This window comes from Dendrobium catenatum, unplaced genomic scaffold (genome assembly GCF_001605985.2).
Source record: "Dendrobium catenatum unplaced genomic scaffold, ASM160598v2 fragScaff_scaffold_716, whole genome shotgun sequence".
NCBI classification, from domain to species: Eukaryota; Viridiplantae; Streptophyta; class Magnoliopsida; order Asparagales; family Orchidaceae; genus Dendrobium; species Dendrobium catenatum.
The window spans coordinates 18,524,421-18,544,252 of record NW_021319178.1 but is presented as its reverse complement, the minus strand read 5'-3'; the positions used below and the strand labels follow the sequence as shown (position 1 = coordinate 18,544,252).

General features: G+C 35.6%; 1 protein-coding gene across 1 annotated transcript; it reads left to right on the top strand.

Moving 5' to 3' along the window:
- The first annotated feature begins 6,154 nt into the window (after positions 1–6,154).
- On the top strand, positions 6,155–16,592 carry LOC110106998 (ATP phosphoribosyltransferase 2, chloroplastic). Its single transcript, XM_020837120.2, has 11 exons — positions 6,155–6,534; positions 6,614–6,673; positions 10,176–10,289; positions 10,356–10,421; positions 10,536–10,643; positions 10,726–10,809; positions 12,093–12,194; positions 12,280–12,393; positions 12,492–12,572; positions 14,887–15,006; positions 16,278–16,592. The coding sequence occupies exons 1-11, from the start codon at positions 6,292–6,294 to the stop codon at positions 16,371–16,373; spliced, it is 1,188 nt and encodes a 395-aa protein (XP_020692779.1). The 5' UTR covers positions 6,155–6,291; the 3' UTR covers positions 16,374–16,592.
- The last annotated feature ends 3,240 nt before the right edge of the window (positions 16,593–19,832 follow it).

The window sequence follows — 19,832 nt, the reverse complement described above, 5'->3', positions numbered from 1 at the left end:
GCCAACATTCGGCACCATAAAGCATTGCAGGCCTTACTACCATCTTATAGAATTTTTCCTTAAGTTTGAGTGATACTTCTCTATCACACAACAAGCCTGATGTTTTCCTCCACTTCATTCATCCAATTTGAATTCTACTAAAAATATCCCCATCTATTACTCTTAGAGATAGGATACGAAATGAGCATATACGTGAAAAGGTTGGAGTAGCTGCAGTAGAAGATAAGATTAGAGAGAGTCGCCTTAGATGGTTTGGTCACATAAAACGGCGGCCTTTCGATGACCCGGTTAGGAGAGTAGAGGTTTTAGATTTGACTTATGTTAAGAAAGGTAGGGGTATACCTAAAAAGACTTGGTTAGAAAATGTTAGGAATGACCTTTCTTTATTAGATTTAAACGAGAATTTGACTTTTAATAGGACACAATGGAGAAAAAGGATTCATGTAGCCGACCCCACGTAGTGGGATAAAGGCTTGATGTTGTTGTTGTTGTTGTTGTATGTGTTAAGAACTCACATGGAATGGTGGGACCATGTGAAGATGCTTCATTGATGCTTTGGAGCAAATAATTATGACAAAAATATCACATTTATATAAAAAATAAATATTTTAAATTTAAATTAATTAGTTAAATTTCAAATATTATTTAATATTTAATCCTTAATGTAATGAATTATTTATTAATTAGGCAATTGAAGTGGCCAGTTCAAAAGAACCAATATCAGTCGTCGATTGAACCGACGATTCTGAGCGATTTGATGCATAAACGATTTTAAGGATGGATTGAACCAACCTTATAACCAGTTCATGATTGAACCGGTTAGACCAGTCCGTCCGGTCCTATTTTTAAAACCTTGTGTTTTGGTCTTCCATCTTTTTGTGTTTTTTCATGGATACTGGAATTTGGAAATGTTGCCTATTTATCCTCTTTTAGACAATTGGGATGGTTTCTTCATTGGATCCATTAGAGTGCTTCCCAGTGGGTTGGTTTTCGTTGCTGCAGGGGATTCTTTCCAGGACGATGATGAAACTTTTTGGGCCTGTCTTCATTTATCCCCTTGGAAGGTCTTGTCGGCAACTAGGGGATATCCCCAGCTCCTCCTTCATCGATACTAAACCTGACTATGGGCATTTTTGCTACTTTAGGAGTCTTGTTGCTTAGTTATGGTTGATTTTTGTTGCCCTCTTTGCTCACTTTCTCACTCTAATTTCTGCTTTTTCTCTTGATAGGTGATGTTTCTTGTTTTATAGGGCCTTGTTCCTCGTTATCTCTTTCCTTTTGTTTCATAGGTTCTTATGCAATATTTTCTTCTTTTCAATGAAAACAGGCTCAACCCCTAATTTCCAAAAAAAAAAAATATAAATTGTGTTGCATTGTGATATGTTAGGGATGTGATACTATGAGGAGTTAGCGAGAAATTAATAAGAGCTATTGTTAAAAGCTTTCCAATATAAAGTTATCATTCACAACAAAGAAAGATTTTAGGAATTCGTATTTTTCAACTTGCTTAGGCAAAGAAGTGCATGTTAGATTAACAAAACAATTCAATCAAATTCCAAAGACAAGAGTAACTTTTATGAGGGCATAACAAAAATCTACAATTTAATAATGAGAGGTTTCACCGTGAGGACCTTCTCACTCATTCACTCGTGAGGTTTAGCGGAAGAACATACTCCACACCTGAAAAGAGATCACCACCAGGAAGAAGAAGCCTAAGAACTTCGTTGATGGAAAGGTTGTCTGCGACGGATGGATTGGTGGGCGTCCCTCAATCGACCATAATCCGATTGGGAGGTGCTCCTCAATTGCTGGTGCCAACGTGAAGGTGATGCGGTCAGTGTAGCCTTCCATGGAGTTGTCGACGTTCAAGTTCAAATCGAAGAAGGTAGATCGAGGAATGTCTATCCTTCCTTGGTTATCACATACGAACCTGAGATCAACGCCGGGATCCGCCATCCATGGACTAGGAGGAGTTCTTCATTCTTCGTGGCCTTTTGGGTGGGGGGGTGTTGGGTTGGAGAATTGGGGTGGAGAAGGGAAAGGGAGGGGTTTAGAAAATCTGAAGTTAAATTCATATTTCACTAAGAGAGGGGAGGGATCAATTTGAATTTCAAAATTATCCCAATTTGGGCTATAATGGGGCTGGCAGTTTGGGAGGGAATTAAGGGGAATATTTAATGCGAATTAAGGGAGAATTGGAGAGAGGGGCCGGCCTTATAGGGGGGGGGGGGGGGGGGGAGCATGGATGTGTCTAGGATTCGATGTATGGGCCCGGGGAGGATTGAATTAGGGATTGTCATTAAATTCGAAATTGATTTCAGATTCAATATAATTGATAGGTTTCCTAATTTAAGTTGGTTAATAGGGAAAGTTTTGAAATTCAAATGAGGCAACTTTTCCAATTAATAGTAGGATAAATTAGGAAAGTAATTAAGATTGATTTGAATTTGAATTTTGAAATTCAAAATTCAAGGATCATGGTAGGGAGAGGCTGGTAGCTAGTGGAGGCTAGGGGACGCTGACGGTGAAGGGGCTAGGGGAAATCGGCGGCGAACGGATAAGGGGAGGTCGGCAGCTTAGGTAGATGGCGAGGGTGGCGGGTTAGGGAGAGAAAGGAGCGGGGTAATTGATCACTTTTCTAATATGGATTATGTCAATTTAGGAAAGAATTCAAAATATGAATTTGAAATTAGATTTTGAATTGGAGTTCCTTCCTAATCTTCATGCTCCACTTTGGGAAAGAGGCAAGATAATCAATTGTGGATCCATGAGAGGGGAAGCCCGGCAGTTAGGGTTTGGGTGGCGTTTGACTAAGGAGGAATGAGTATGGGTTAATTGGAAGGGATTTTGTTGAGGTTGACCAGCAGCTCTAGGACTTGAAGTGGCCGGTGGGTGTTTGGGGAGGAAGAGGTGGCCAGATGTAGGAGAAAGGAAAAAATTATAAGAAAATACTACGAGTACTAACCGCGAGTCCCGGAATCCACCGACGGCAGACGAGTGTTGCAAGGCCTTCTCATAGGGTTTCTCCTCTCATGAACACACAAAGAGATCAAACATGAAAAACTGGAATTTTTCATTCATAATCATCATTAACCTCATAAGAGGGGAAAGATGGCTATAAATAGGCCCCATAAAAGAACAAAACAAAAGACCAAATTATCCCTTGTGGTTACATGTATCTAGTCTCTCAAGTGAGGGTAAAAATGGAAAATAACATTAAAATAATAAAATTACAATACATTAATCAGAAATAAAAGATGCGAGCCTAGCCATAGATCTTCGATGTTTCCTCGCACTAGAATATCCTGTAGATGTCCTCATCAGTTAAATTCAACATCTTTGCTAAAACATCACAAATTGGTTATGCAAATGAGACTTTGCTATAGCCAGTAAGAAGTATATTGGAATTTTTTTAATTTACTTATATCCCTTGAAATTATTGATTGGAGAAGTTAGAGCAAAATCTCTAACTACGTTAGCAATCAGGGCTGCAATTGTAGCTCCAAAAATGAATACTTCAGTTCAAGAAAAGGTCAATAGGAATTGTAGCCACTATTGAATTCAGATTTTTCTAAAAGAGGGGAGGGATATATTTGAATTTCAAAATTATCCCAATTTGGGCTATAATGGGGCCGACAGTTTGGGAGGGAATTAAGGAGAATATTTAATGTGAATTAAGGGAGAATTGGAGAGAGAGAGAGAAAAGCCGGGGGGGGAGGTGGGTGCTTGGATGTGTCTAGGTTCGATGTATAGGCCCGGGGAGGATTGAATTAGGGATTGTCATTAAATTTGAAATTGATTTCAGATTCAATGTAATTGAGAGGTTTCCTAATTTAAGTTAGTTAATAGGGAAAGTTTTGAAATTCAAATATAATTTGAATTCAAATGAGGCAACTTTCCCAATTAATAGTGGGATAAATTAGGAAAGTAATTAAGATTGATTTGAATTTTGAAATTCAAAATTCAAGGATCATGGTAGGGAGAGGCCGGCAGCTAGTGGAGGCTAGGGGAGGCCGGCGGTGAAGGGGCTAGGGGTAATCGGTGGCGAGTGGATGAGGTGAGGTCGGCAGCTTAGGTAGGTGGCGAGGGTGTCGGGTTAGGAAGAGAGGAGCGGGGTAATTGATCACTTTTCTAATATGGATTATGTCAATTTAGGAAAGAACTCAAAATATGAATTTGAAATAAGATTTTGAATTGGAGTTCCCTCTTAATCTTCATGCTCCACTTTGGAAAAGAGGCAAGATAATCAATTGTGGATCCATGAGAGGGGAAGCCCGATAGTTAGGGTTTGGGGTTTGGGTGGCATTTGACTAAGGAGGAATGGGTATGGGTTAAGTGGAAGGGATTTTGTTGAGGTTGACCAGCAGCTCTAGGACTTGAAGTGGCCGGCGGGTGTTTGGGGAGGAAGAGGTGGCCGGATGTAGGAGAAAGGAAAAAAATTATAAGAAAATACTACGAGTACTAACCGCGAGTCCCGGAATCCACCGGTGGCAGACAGGAGTTGCAAGGCCCTCTCCTAGGGTTTCTCCTCTCAAGAACTCACAAAGAGATCAAACAAGAAAAGCTGAAATTTTTATTCATAATCATCATTAACCTCATAAGAGGGAAAAGAGGGCTATAAATAAACCCCATACAAGAACAAAACAAAAGACCAAATTACCCCTTGTGGTTACATGTATCTAGTCTCTCAAGTGAGGGTAAAAATGAAAAAAAAAACACTAAAATAATAAAATTACAATGCATTAATCAGAAATAAAAGATGCGAGCCTAGCCATAGATCTTCGATGTCTCCTCGCACTAGAATATCATGTAGATGTCATCATCAGTTAGATTCAACATCTTTGCTAAAACATCACAAATTGGTTATGCAAATGAGACTTTGCAATAGCTAGTAAGAAGTATGTTGGAATTTTTTGAATTTATTTATATCCCATGAAATTATTGAATGGATAAGTTAGGGCAAAATCTCTAACTACGTTAGCAATCAGGGCTACAATTGTAGTTCCAAAAATGAATACTTCAGTTCAAGAAAAGGTTCAATATGGGTAAAATTGTGGCCCAATAATTACTAAACATAACTTCTATGTTATAGCATATAATTGCATATGCTTTTTCAGGTATTTAACAAGTAGTTGATTGATCATGAGAGAAAAACAACTACTTTGTGGGCTCACAAAAGAGCTAACTTAACTGTCACATGACATAACTTGACAATGAACCACATAAACATTCAAAAATCATTTTGGATTACTCAATGGTTCCTATGGATTGCTCAACTCACCACTCGCCTCCTGGGGGATTAGCCATCAATGTTGTTCTCCCCTACCTATAGCAAAGTACCATAAATTATGCTCGCTACCTCTGTCATAGGAAAGTACCTACTCAAGAGGGTTTTAGCTTTTCCTATCATAACAAGCCGACTGTGAAGTCCATCTTCCATGCAACTGAAGCTCACTTTCCTTTCACTCTCAGGTGATCTAGAGCAACTTTGAAGTGCTCGCCAATCATAGATGTGTCTATTTAGGACTTGTTAACACAATCGCTCAGGCCTACTAACCCGCACACACTTGACACTACTAACCTCTCCATGAATCACAAAATCACGGTCAATATAAAGCAATATCCCCTCTAGACTCTAGCCAGCCATAATGTCATACGCGTGCGTCTAAAGCAGTTTGTATTAAGAGTCACTAAGCTTGTATTTTTTTATTCATTTTATTTGATGTAGCCTTTAACACAACTCTTAGATCCTTATAAATAATAGATGAAGATAAATATTTTGAATCTTTTGCATCGTTGACATCCTGTGATATTTGTATTATGGATATTTGAGCTAGTAACTAGTCTCTAGTCTCTCTTCATATTGACAAAAGGTTCTAAAGTCATACTCATAGAGCTTGCATGCTAATAAAATTGGTTGTTATTTATGAATAATTTAAATCTAACACATTAAAATAACATACTTTTAAATTTATTACTTACTATTAAAAAATCCTCATTAGCTGGTCGATTCTTTCTGATGGTAATTAAACTTTTTTTTTTTTTCAATTTTAAAGCTGTTGATCGTGAAAATAAAATTTAATTTTAGATAAAATTCAATACCCCACGTGAACAACGAAAATTCAACATGTTTCTCCCCAAATTTATAGCAATAACCGCAGCGCCGCAGCGGGATCAGCCAGACTCAGCTGTTTCTGATCGCCTAACTCCAATCGCGGCAATCTCTAGCAGTCGCAGTCCACTGTTCCTTTTTTTTTTGGGGAATAAATCCACTCCTCTAGGACAATAACAATGGCCACTTCCATCGAGCTCCACGCCTTCTTCCACCTCAAGCCTTCCCCTTCGGCTTCCTTCCTTAGGCAAAGGTCGCACCATTCGAGATTTACGTGTCAGTCAAATGGGCCGGCAACGGCAGCTCCGTCAGTTCCAGCCGCCCATGTGGATTCTGACCCTCGCAAGCAGGAGCGTACCGCTGTGCGTCTTGGCCTCCCCAGTAAGGGTCGCATGGCTGAGGAAACCCTAACCCTCCTCAAGGTACCTTTTTTTCCAGTTCGGTCACAGCTTTTCCTTGTGTTCCTTATAATGCCAGTTTCTTTGGTGCTGGTCCTTGCAGAATTGCCAGTTAATGGTGAGGCAGGTGAATCCGCGGCAATATGTGGCCGACATTCCGCAGGTGAATGGTATCATTTGAACTTTCTTGCTGAGTTATTCAGTTTTAGAATGCGCGTTATTGGCTTGATCGTCATGTTACGATTCGTGTGATTCTGGAGTCCCTCTGGTTTCGAATATGTATGAAGAAATTTTGTCATGGCTCGTTTTCATATGGGCCGAGTTTGATTTTAAAGGAATTAACTAAATGAAGTGAAATTAGGCCTTTTGTGGTTTAATTAAGAAAGCATTGACACTGATTTTAGAATTAGTGTCCTTATCTTTACTTGTTTATCACTTTCTCAACTTACGGGCATAGTTTTAGCGCAGGATTTTTACTAGGGGATAGTTAATGGATAGGGATTTTAACTTGAGACGTGGTAAGTGTTGAAAGCACTGCATATCTTTGCATAAGCCGGACGAAGTGAAGAGCTATGATATGGCCAAAATTAACTCGCTTTATCCTGTTTGTCGGTGGTTTTTAGAAAATTCTAGCTTGTTCTTTCTGGCAAAGCCCTAGCCTTTCTTTTGCCAAGCTTTACAGCTCGTTGCATTGCGATTGCCTGTTGGATCGAACTGTTGTTGTAGAGTGGTTGTATTTTGACTAGCAAATGGTGCATCTCCATTTCTTTTGTTGTTTGAATCATTTCAACATTATTTTTTATGGTGTGGTTAGTTTTTTGTCTTTTTTATCTCACTTCTGATGATGCCTTTATTAAATCCTAGCTATGGGCAAACAAAGCATGCCAATGTGAAGTTTTTTTCCTCACTAATCCTTGATAAGCTTCTTGGACTTGCAATGTAAGTTTGATATTTGACTCTTCTATGGTAAATTATTTAATTTTTGGCCTAGCATTTATGCTATCATCTATTAATTGTTGGTTCTGTGTGGAATTTGATGTGTTGATCAATCGGTTGTGCTATTGCCTCAGACCTCAAATTAATTTTTCATGCTTGCTAGGGTGTTGACAGCACACAGCTTCGAAATTCCACGAAGTGAATGTTAAGCTTGCTAATGGCAGAGCACCTGAATAATCTGAATATTGTGATGAGTCAATTGTGTTAAGTGATATCAAGTTTGATGATGAGGTGAGAGTGTTGCTGCTGTTATTTTCATTGTCAGAAAGCTGGGATGGGCTTGTTACTGCTGTGAGTGACTCTTTAGGAAATTCGAAGCTGAACTATAAGGATATTGTGGGGTTAGTGCTTAATGAAGGGGTTTGTAGGAGGGAAAATGGTAAATTTCCTAATTCTGCTCTGAATGCTGAAGTAAGAGGAAGGTGTTTAGAGATAAATCCAATTAGAGGAAGATCTAAATCAAGGAGAGAAAATTCTACATTAGATAGAGGGAAAGTTGTGTGCTGAAGCTGTGGAAAGAAGGGTCACTTTAAGAAGAACTGTACAGTTCCAAAGAAGGGCTGTGATGGAAGTCAAGATAAAAATTGCTTTGCAAATATATATGCAGAAGAGTATCAGTTCGATTCTCTGATTTTATCTTTGGATAATTCTGAATCTTAGGTTCTAGATTTAGGTGCTTCTTTTTATACAAGTCCTAACAATGAGGTATTCAAGAACTATACTCAAGGTGATTTGGGTAAATTGTATCTGAGAGACAACAAGTCTTCCAATATTGTTGAACAATGAGATATTGATATCAAAATGTCGTATAGGTCAATTTGGAGACTCAAGAATGTGAGACACATTCCCTGTTTGAAGAATAGTTTAGTTTTTATGAGTCAGCTTGCAAACTCAAGCCATATGACATCATTCACAGTAGATTCGTGGAAGGTAGGCAAAAGGGGTGATGGTTATAGTTTGTGGCAGTATTGAAGACACACTATATATTATCAATAAAAGATCAGATTCTATTGAAGTAGTTGATTCAGATGTTGATAGAGGTTTTTGGCATCGAAGGCTTGTCCATATGAGTGAGAAATGTATACATTCACTTCATACTAGAGGAAAGCTTTTTGGTTTAAAATCTATAAATTTGGATTTTTGTAAAGTTTGTGTATATGACAAGCAACATGGGGTGAGTTTTTAAAATCTTGATTTAAAGATCAAGTTAAAGAAATTGGAGTTAGTGCATACTGATGTATGGGGACTTGCTCCAGTTACATCTATAGGAGAATAATTGTATTTTGTTACTTCTATTGATGATCACAGGTTCACAGTAGAAGGGCATGGGTGTACTTCTTAAAACATTAAGTCAGATGCGTTTGATGTTTTCAAGAAGTGGAAGGCCGTGATTGAGATTGAGATAGGTTTGAAGCTTCAGTGTCTTAGATCATATAATGGTGACGAGTATCGTGATAAGATGTTCAAGGAGTATTGTGCTTTGAATGAGATCAGACATGTGTTCACTATTCCAAAAATACTATAGCAAAATGTTGTTGTAGAGCGCATGAATGGAACTATCATTGAGCGTGTCAGGAGCATGAGGCTGCATGCAGATCTACCAAAGCAATTCTGGGCAGAGCTAGTGAATACTGTAGTTTATCTAATCAATCGTGGTGCTTCGGTCCCTTTAAATGAGGGGTTACGTGAGGAAGCCTAGAGTGGAAAGGAGTTAAGTTTAGCTTACCTCAGAGTTTTTAGTTGTTAATCCTATGTTCCTATTGATGTAGAATCTATGAGTAAGCTTAATTCAAAATCTATCAAGTGTACATTTATTGAATATGGCTCGGCTGAATTTGGCTACAAAATTTGAGATTATTATAATAAAAAATTCATCAGGAGCAATTATGTCAAATTCAGTGAAAATGAAATGTACAAGAATAGAAGTGAGACTCCTGAATATTATTCCAAATATATTAGAGAATGATGATGTTGATCAAGAAGACAAATTTGATGAAGCACAGAAAGTATCCTAGACTCCTACTGAAATTAGGAGATCCACCGGAATATCAATACCAGTACAAAGGTATTCTCCTTCCTTTTATTATCTATTGCTAACAGATAGTGGTGAACCAGAGTGTTATGATGATGCCATTCAAGTTGATGATTCAAAGTGGGAGCAAGCCATGGATGATGAGATGTATTCACTTGAGTTGAATCAGATTTGGGAGTTTACAAAGCTACCAAGTGGCAATAAAGCACTGTAGAACAAGTGGGTTTATAGACTGAAAGAAGAACCTGATAGTAGCAAGCGCTACAAGGTCAGACTTGTAGTTAAAAGTTTTCTGCATAAGGAGTGAACTTCACTGAAATTTCTTATTAGTGGTGAATATGAATATAATAGGAGTTGTATTGAGCATGGTAGCATTGAAGGATTTACATTTAGAGCGACGACATTTCTTTATGATGACCTTGATGAAGAGTTGTATACTTTCCACCAGCTAAGAGGGAAGTGCAAAACACCTGTAAATTCAAAGGCATTGTTTTTGTTCTGATGAATATTATCTTTTACCAACTATAAGTTCTTTGTTTGAGCTTTGATTTTGGATAGCTTATGCTAATTTATCACCCTGATGATAGAAATTCTCTCAATTGTACGATAAATGATGATTAGCATTTTTTTTCTCTAGCTTTCAAACCTTGAGGTTTGGTTTCAAAGGCCGAAAGACATAGTGCGTAAATTGCAGTCAGGAGATCTTGACCTTGGCATTGTGGGCCTAGATACAGTTTGTGAGTATGGACAGGTAATCGTCATGATAAAAGCCGCTCCATACTATCATCGCTTTTTTTCTTTACTTTATTCTTTGCAGGGGAACGAGGATCTTATTTTAGTGCATGATGAGCTTGAATATGGAGATTGCCGTTTATCCATTGCAGTAAGTCCACTTCTAACCGTTGAAATTTTGATAAATTTGATTTAGATGTTTAATTTATATATATTCATAATTTCATTTTTTTTTTCTTAATGATTTTGACGCTGATCCTACCAGATTCCTATGTATGGGATTTTTGAAAATATAAATTCTCTGGAAGATTTAGCAAAAATGCCACAATGGACAAATGAAAGGCCTCTGCGTATTGCAACTGGATTCACATATGTATGCAAGCAAATTTTATTTGCTTCTTATAATGTAGCTTTAAATGCTTGAGTACAGATAACTGAGAGGTTTTAACATCCAGCTTGGTCCGAAATTTATGAAAGATAAGGGTCTGAAACACGTTAGCTTCTCAACAGCTGATGGCGCACTTGAGGCAGCTCCAGCTGTAAGAATTTGACTTCCTGTTGGAATGTACAGTTAGTTCTAATCATAGATTATGTAAACCTAATTCGCTCGTATAATCTCGAAAAGCATGTTTACCTAAATTTTTTTACTGATGCTTTCTATGTAATTGTCATTAGGGCTTGTTTATATTTTCTGTTTTTAATTCCTGGAGAACAGTAACAAAGTTTGAAATCATCTTAATTGAACTTTTTTTTTTTTAATAATAGGCTTATTTCCTAAAATTCAGGAAACTCCCATTTGAAGTTTCTTCACTTGTTTTCAAAAGACTCTTTTAGTAAAGCAAGCCTTTATTTACATTAAACAACTACTTATTGGCATCAAATAGATAAATCTACACAAAGCCATACAGGAGATGAATAGTTTTTATATACATACCTCTATCTCCTTCTCCCTTTCTAAACGCACGTAATTACCATTTATATCATCAGTTTAGGAACTTAGATTAAATAGCTTAGCTCAATATGAAGATGAAGACAGCTAGAAGAAAAACTACAAAGTAATAGCAGTGGATCAAATAACAGCTAGTTTAATCTCAAGATACTCTGTAATAGTTATGATACGTAGTTAAGTCATGTTTGAGAAATCTTTTAATACATCTTATTACCTGCAGAAAATTTGATCTAAACCTTGTGCTATGGAATCCATAAATATTTAACTTACAAAAATTTATTTTAAAGTGCTTTTTACCAAAAAGCAAAAACAGAAACTACAGCAGTTATTAACCTGTTTTCTTACATCCAAATCATCTTAATTATTATTTTAATAGTTCATGATCATTTAAATTATGAACTTTTGTCATAAATATACATGGACATAATTTATTTGTAGATACTATTAATATAGGGTTTATAAAAATTATTATTATTTTCTAAATGCTCTTTTATTTGTATCAGTGATATTTTGAAAAATAAAATAATTGGAAAAATGTTTTAGATAATAATATTATTGGCAATTTATTCACAACTTGCCAGCCAAAACATTTGGGCTAGTGGCTTCTAAATTTATTACATGGTGTTTTACTAGTTAACTCAAAGGTTTTTATGACACATTTCTTAAAATAAACGCCATTGTCTATATTCATAAATAGTTGATTCTGTCTGAAACGTGAATTGTGCTTGCTTGTCCCACTTATTTGTGACAATTGACTCCAGTCTAGCACAATTTGTAATATTCTATGGCAGTTTAAATAGTGGCTACTGTAGAAATGATCTTATCATATTTTCTTTTCCTTGAAACCTCTTAACTTATGGCTTATTTCTGCAGATGGGAATTGCTGATGCTATTCTGGATCTTGTGAGCAGTGGAACAACTTTGCGTGAGAACTATTTGAAAGAAATTGATGATGGGACTCTGATAGAGAGCCAAGTGCGTGCTGCTTATGTTGGCTAAATAGAAGGCGTAACTTCTATGCTTGTGCTTTTGTGTGGATAATTAGTTTGAGTTTATGCAGGCTGTACTTGTTGGAAGCAAGAAATCTTTGAGTCATCGTGCAGGTGTACTGGATATTACCCATGAAATTCTTGAGAGACTAGAGGCACACCTGAGGGCAACTGGCCAATATACGGTAGTACCAGTATTTCATTGTGTATATATTCATATTTCCAATTTCAAACTCAGTTTTTTCTACTGCTAGCTTTAATTTCATCTGTTTTGAATTGCAAGGTCACTGCTAACATGAAGGGAAACAATGCTGAAGAAGTGGCTGAGAAAGTTCTTGGTCAAGCATCATTATCTGGATTGCAGGTAAATTTTTTTGTGCGGTCCAGTTTTTCATGTCTTTCGATAAGTGGCAAATAATTTTCATTCATCAAAACTGAAATTACAATGCATGAGGCCTCATATAAATAGGCCAAAATGAGAAAATAAGAAATGACACAAATGCCCTCCGGGCTACATAAGCGACTAAATGCCCATAAGGGCAAAAGCGGAAAACATCAAAATAAAATACGCTACTATATAAGATGACAAAATACAAGTCATGCTCGTGTCCGTCGATCTCCGGCGTCGAAAATGCTAACGATGTCCTCATCATCGTCCTTGCTCAATGTATTCATGAAAATGCATATGAAGCAGTTGGTTTCCGAACTTTCATTTCTCAATCACAACCATAAAAGAATCAATCCTATTTCACTTGTTGAGCACTTCTGAATATGTTCTAATAGAGATGCAAACTTAATCGATGGGATAGAACCCTTTCCTTTTATTTCCAAGGATGGATGATGCGGGATATTGGCTCCCAACTGTACATATTGAAGGGGTCACCAGCAGTTATCCTGGCAGTATTTGTTTTTTAACTTTTTTTTTTTCCTGTGGCTGTTGGTTTGGTCATTGATTAGGTATGACGTGCCTGCTGTTACGATGTCCTAGGTGAAATTTTGCTGCTGGTTTTGACTGTTCAATGCAGGATGTATGTTCTTTTGTTTAACATTTGCAGGTTTTACGGAATGTCTATTGCAATTTGCAGCTAGCTATGTGCTCCAAAAATTCACGCCCTGACCTCTCTGCGCCTTTTTAATTGATGGAGAGATCTTTAACGAGACTAGGTTACGGGATAAATTTTCATAAGGTAGATTATATTTTAGATAAAGTACTACTTAAAGATTTCTCCCTTATGTGGTGAGGACTTTATGATTTGAAGTCTGGTTTTCCATTTGTGCAAACTCCTATGATTAATTACCCCCAATAAAGAGAACATTTTCGATTTCGGTTAGATGGACACTAAGTACCCGGCGTATGGTAGCCACTGGCTTAATGATTTGGGCTTTGAATTTGGATTTTAGGGCTCCATATTCACTAATGGAATCATTGTTGAATAGTAAAATTCTTGTTCGGTAGTAGCAATAGCTGGCTTCGTATTTATCATTATCTGGATTGCAGGTTTAGCCAGGTTTTGTTTTCAGGTTTACTGATAATCCCGCCCCCTTGGGGTGTGGTCCACTGCCTAGGGAAGAGAGAGAGAGGGGTATGTCTAGTCCTTTTGAGTGAAATTTATGTTTTTTTTTTTGAGTTAATTTTATGTTTGTTTTAAGTAGAAGTTTTGTATTAGGGTTAGGATATCATGTTTGTTTGCGGAATTTGGTATGGAAAGTTTTGGTGTCTTGGTCTCTAGCGGAGACTAGAGAATTGGGAGAGAACGATTCTCCTGTCGAATTGAGGATCAATTGTATCTCGGTATTTTCCTTCTATTTCTTCCATTATTGCTAGTTTCCTCGCTTTTTGCTTGATTTTTTTGAAGTATTGTGGTGAAAAATCACTGAAATCTCATATTGGTAAGAAACACCGGTGTGTACTAGTGTTTCCTATCATTTACCTACCCTTTTTGGGCTTCTTCCTTTTTGTGTATAATTACTGCTGTCGTCTGTCCTCTTTCCACTGATATACCAGACATTAATGTTTTTAAGACCATTTGGAAAATGAACAAGTAGTTACCGTTTCGTTTTCATTTACAGAGTACCAAGTGGACAGAATCTTCCCACCTGTTTCCGTTATAAATTGATTTCCTATGCCAGGGGAGGAACTTTTTAACGTGTTATGCGCTTGACTTCCTATTTTTTTACAATATGCTGTGCTCATTATTAATAGTGATAATTTTCTTCACTCGAATCATTTTTTGATGCACTTATCTTCTGTTACACAGCATAATCTTAGTCTTCAGCCACATGGCTTAATCCTTTTATTATAATAGTAATACACCATACTGATACAATTGGCGCTTACAGGTCGCATAAGCAGAGGGGCGAAGCAAGTTGTTATGATAGTATTCTATAAATCTTCTTAAATTTTATTAAACTATCCATCTTTTTCATAAGAAGTGGAAAGATTTTTTGAAGTTCATTAAATAATCCATTGCTTTAGTAGGAATGATATGTGTTAGAGGGCAAAACCCCTTGATATTCTTTATCAACCTAATTCATTTTGCTCCTTGTGATCATGAACTCTGTTATGACCATTAGAAACATTGACTTTTATTTGGGGAATATATTCCATCTTAATACTTTGATGAGCTTTTTTCTTATTTGTTTATGTGTTTGATATTCTTTGGGATTCTTGAAAACAGGGTCCTACTATAAGCCCAGTATACTGCAAGTCTGATGGCAAGGTCAAAGTGGAGTACTATGCAATTGTCATCTGTGTCCCCCGAAAGGCTCTTTATAAGTCCGTTAAACAGCTGCGATCTGTGAGATATCTTTCTTTAACTGTTATAGCCTGGTCTTCTGTCAGTGCATATTTATATATTTAATTTATCTGCCAACATAATACATTCTTTTTATGCAATTGCTGAGCATGAAATATTTGGGGTTTTCATACATGCCATTGAATTCTTAAGTATTTATATATTTAACATCCAAATTTTTATATATATTAATATCGCATCTAAATATTTTAATGGCATTAAATATATCACTTAGATTAATTTCGTGTAGAAGTTTTAATGCCATTTAAATACTAGGATATTGTATAAATAAATATAATTTTTTTTATATTAGATACATAACTATATAACTCCTGTGATATATAAGTAAATCACAAAACTTGTATTTTCCTGTTTTAATTATTAGCAAATATCGAAATTAAATCAATGAATGTAGAAACATATCCTTAAATGATCAGCACTGTTTTGTGTGATAGACATTTGTGTGAAGTAGCAATGGAACTTTTGTTTGGTATAATCCAAACAAAATTTGAAGGTTTCTTATTATTATCTTTTTTTAGGCTTTTGCATTCCTATCAATACATTATTTTGTTTTCTTGAGCAATTGTCAAACAAGAAATCTTTCATTGAGATCTAATATTAGGATTAGTTTAAGGTTGTGTATAATCACTTAGCTCATCTTTTCCTTCAAAGCTAATACTAATTAAGCCCTGCATTGAGTATCCGTACCCACACCAACTCACGTACCCACCCACGTACCCATCCATACCCAATGGGTATGGGTATGTCTATTACCACGTGGGTGTGTATAGGTGGGTACTCAACATCGAGGGATAAATCGATTGACATTGCTAATCACCATATGTCATATATTGCCGCAATCCTCACCGCGCAATGCGCAATACTGAACCATGCTGCAACCACTGTTAATGATGATATGCAAGGAAGTTTGCAATCATAGCAAAGGGTAACAAGCCTCAAGGCCATCAATCCGTGACAGACTACGTTCCAAAATCATGGAAAGTGAATGGGCATGGGTGGGTACGGCGCCCTAAAGCAACCATGGGTGGGTGTGGGCGGAAGGGCGGGCGCCAACCCGCATAGTGCGTGGGTACCTAACCAAGATCGGTGCAGGGCTCTGATACTTATGCAATCCATGAAAGTAAAATTCTGAAATAATCACATTAGTTTTCTTAGGATGTGTGGATAACTTCTCTGTTAAGAGATTTTTTGTACTCATTTGACTAAATTTTGTTTTGATAATTCCAACTTAGTATGGCTTCTTGTTCATGCAGATTGGTGGTAGTGGAGTGCTAGTTTCACCCCTTACCTACATTTTTGAGGAAGAAACTCCAAGATGGCGAAGACTTCTTGAGAAACTCGGGATGTAACTAGTCATTTTGTTGTAGTTTGCCGTATTTCCTTCTTGTAAAATGATCGTGGTTGCTTAGTGTCTAAGCAATGGCTCGTTAGGCTTGGAAATATTTTATGCCAACTGTTTCCTGTTTAGTTTTCCAATGGCTAAATATTGCAAATTTGGTTCCTTTGTTCCCTGTTTTGTATCCTGAAAATTTGAAATTCAGATTCAATAATACTTGAAATTTATGTGATAGAATAACTCGATTAAAATTGTATATAAAGAAATTCTGTTGTATTAATCTATAAATCAATTTAATAATTTAGGCTTCGTTTGGGATAATTTTTTTTTTATTTTTTAAAATAGTTTTCTAATATAAAAAGTTTTAGTTTAGAAAATTTTGTACTTAAAAACTATGTTGAGAAGTAGTAAGAAAATTGTTCCAAATAAAACTTTATATAGAATATTTTAAATTATTTCTATTCAGTCTTATTGTTTATAAATGGCCTTTGGATTAGTAAATAAATGATGCAATGGATTGTGAGGTATAGGTTGTGTCATTATAATGAGAAATTATTCTGTGGGGTCCAAATGGAAAGAATAGTTCGGATTGTTATATATTAATTGAATATTTATAAATAATTAATAAATACTCAATAAATATGCAGTAAATCATCAAATATTCAGTAATTGTTTACAAAATGTTTAGCTAATAATTAATAAATATTCATAAAATATTTAGTGATACTTACCATTTAATATTTATAAATGTGCAATAAATATTTAATAAATATATAATAAATTTAGACGATTCTTTCAATTCGGACTTCACATTTGAATGTAATAATTTCTTCGTTGCAAAAGAGTTCTAAAATTCTATTGCTCTCCATAATTCTAAGCCCTCAATGTTATAGAGCTGATATTTAGTTGTCATATCAAATATGCTCAAGGAGAAATTAATAACTTGATTCAAATAATAAATGAAATTTATGTTTATTTGATTGAATGAATCAAATTTCTTAATATCACAAACTTCAAATGTTTAGTGAAATTTTTATTTTTCTTAATTAGGTTAGAGGAATTAATACCAACTTCTTTCTTTCCCAACAGAGATTTCATTTTTCTGACTGTTTAGGGCTGGTGGGAGGCTTAGATAAGAAAGAACAAAGTAACAAATGATCCCTTTATGAGAATAGATTTTTAGTTAAGGATATATAGCCTTAAAATTTCTCGGTATTAATTAATATATACTAACACAGTATTAGTATCAAATAATACTGAGCTAAATTACTAAGCTGCTCTAACCTGAAAATCTCTCAGATCTAAGCTTTCCTCCCTGCATGAACAGATCTAAGCTATGATTCTAATTCTATCTTCTTGATTTGAAATCTTTGAAGGATTATAAGAGATAGGTAGTCCTAGATCTGAGAGATTTTCAGGTAAGAGCAGCTTAGTAATTTAGCTCAGTATTATTTGATACTAATAATGTGTTAGTATTAATTAATACCAAGAAATTTTAAGCCTTTGTCCCTGCATGAACGGATCTAAGCCATGATTCTAATTTTATCTTCTTGATTTGAAATCTTTGAAGGATTATAAGAGGTAGGTAGTCCTAGATCTGAGAGATTTTCAGGTAAGAGCAGCTTAGTAATTTAGCTCAGTATTATTTGATACTAATACTGTATTAGTATATATTAATTAATACCGAGAAATTTTAAGGCTATATATCCTTAATTAAAAATCTCTTCTCATAAAGAGATCCTTTGTTACTTTGTTCTTTCTTATCTAAGCCTCCCACCAGTCCTAAACAGCCAGAAAAATGAAATCTGTGTTGGGAAAAAAAGAAGTTGGTATTAATTCCTCTAACCTAATTAAGAAAAATAAAAATTTCACTAAACATTTGAAGTTTGTGATATTAAGAAATTTGATTCATTCAATCAAATAAAGACAAATTTCATTTATTATTTGAATCAAGTTATTAATTTCTCCTTGAGCTTCTTTGAGTGTAACCTTCAACTTTCATTTTTTTTTGGTAGTTATCAACTAGTGTCACTGAATTATTCGTGTCGTGCTATTTTTTTTATTTATTATTATTTTTTGGAAATTTTAGTATTAATTTAAAAATGCCTCTCTAGGTCCTCTTAGCCACCAACATAATGCTGAAGATTAATTTATGCCAGCTCTTTTCAATAACATGGCCATTGTTCGATAATTACTACTAACAAGTTTTTTTTTCTAGTGAAACTTTACAACTGGGCGAGGCCCCATGGTTTTTTCCCTTTTTGGGGTTTTCCACGTAAAAACCTTGGTGTTCACTTTCTCTTTTCTGTTTGTGTGTGAAATACCCGTGCAACGCTAGGACGCGAATTTACAAACTCTACCGCCGCGTATATTCTCTCACGCAACAATTCTTATACTTTATGGATGACAAGTAAGTTGGTTTTTTTTTGGGGAAATTCAGCTAAATATGATTGGTAGTACAAATAAGTATTCCCATAAAGATCTCATAGATCTTATATCTAAAGTTATAGATGTTGATGAAAAATAATTTATCCTGAAATTAAATGTGATGTACCGTTTGGATAGAGCTGATCAATATTTTTAGTTACTTTAATTGAGCTAAATATGATAAAAAAAATTTTGGTATTCATCTCCGATAAACAAAATAGTACGTCAATGTTTTATCAACAAATTTATCAAAGGCACGCAATAGAGTTTGTACTCATCACCTCACAATGAATAACATTGATGAAGTTTAAAATTGATACTGTGGGCTCCAAAAATTCGCTCCTCGGCCTCTTCACGACTCATTTCTCTTTTTTGGGTCATTGAGGAGAGTTTTAATGTTTCATGTTAATTCCGAGACAAATTTTTAGAAGGCTGATTTGGTTTTGAATGAGAAACTACCCTGAGATTTCACCCTCATTTTGCGAAGACTTTATGATCTGAGTTCAAGTTTCATGTAGGCGTAAGTCCATATAATTAATTATACCTCCCGATAATGAGAGAGAACTTTCGATTAAGACTAGTATCCATGAAACATTATGCTCGTCGGGGCCCATGCATGCAGGTATATACTTTTTATACATTTTGCAAGATCTGTTTGTATAATAGTTATATTTATGCAATGCAATATGTGTCTATGACACAGATCTACATATTCACACACATAATTATACTTTCATATGCATGTTATTATACCCACACATATATTTATATATATGCATGTATATGTGTATGTTAATACATGCATTTGCATATTGCTTGATATTTAACATGTTGCATGTTAGCTTGATGCATTATCAGATGATTTGCATGCATAACATGTTTGCATTTTGATACAATGCTTTCATATAATGCCTGATATACTTGCATGTCAGCCTAGCGCGCCATTGGTGCACAGTACATTTTGCACATTATGGAGTGTACTTGCATAATGCATTTTGCATTTTAATGTAATGTGTCGCCAGAGCGTGGTGCATTTTGCATATCA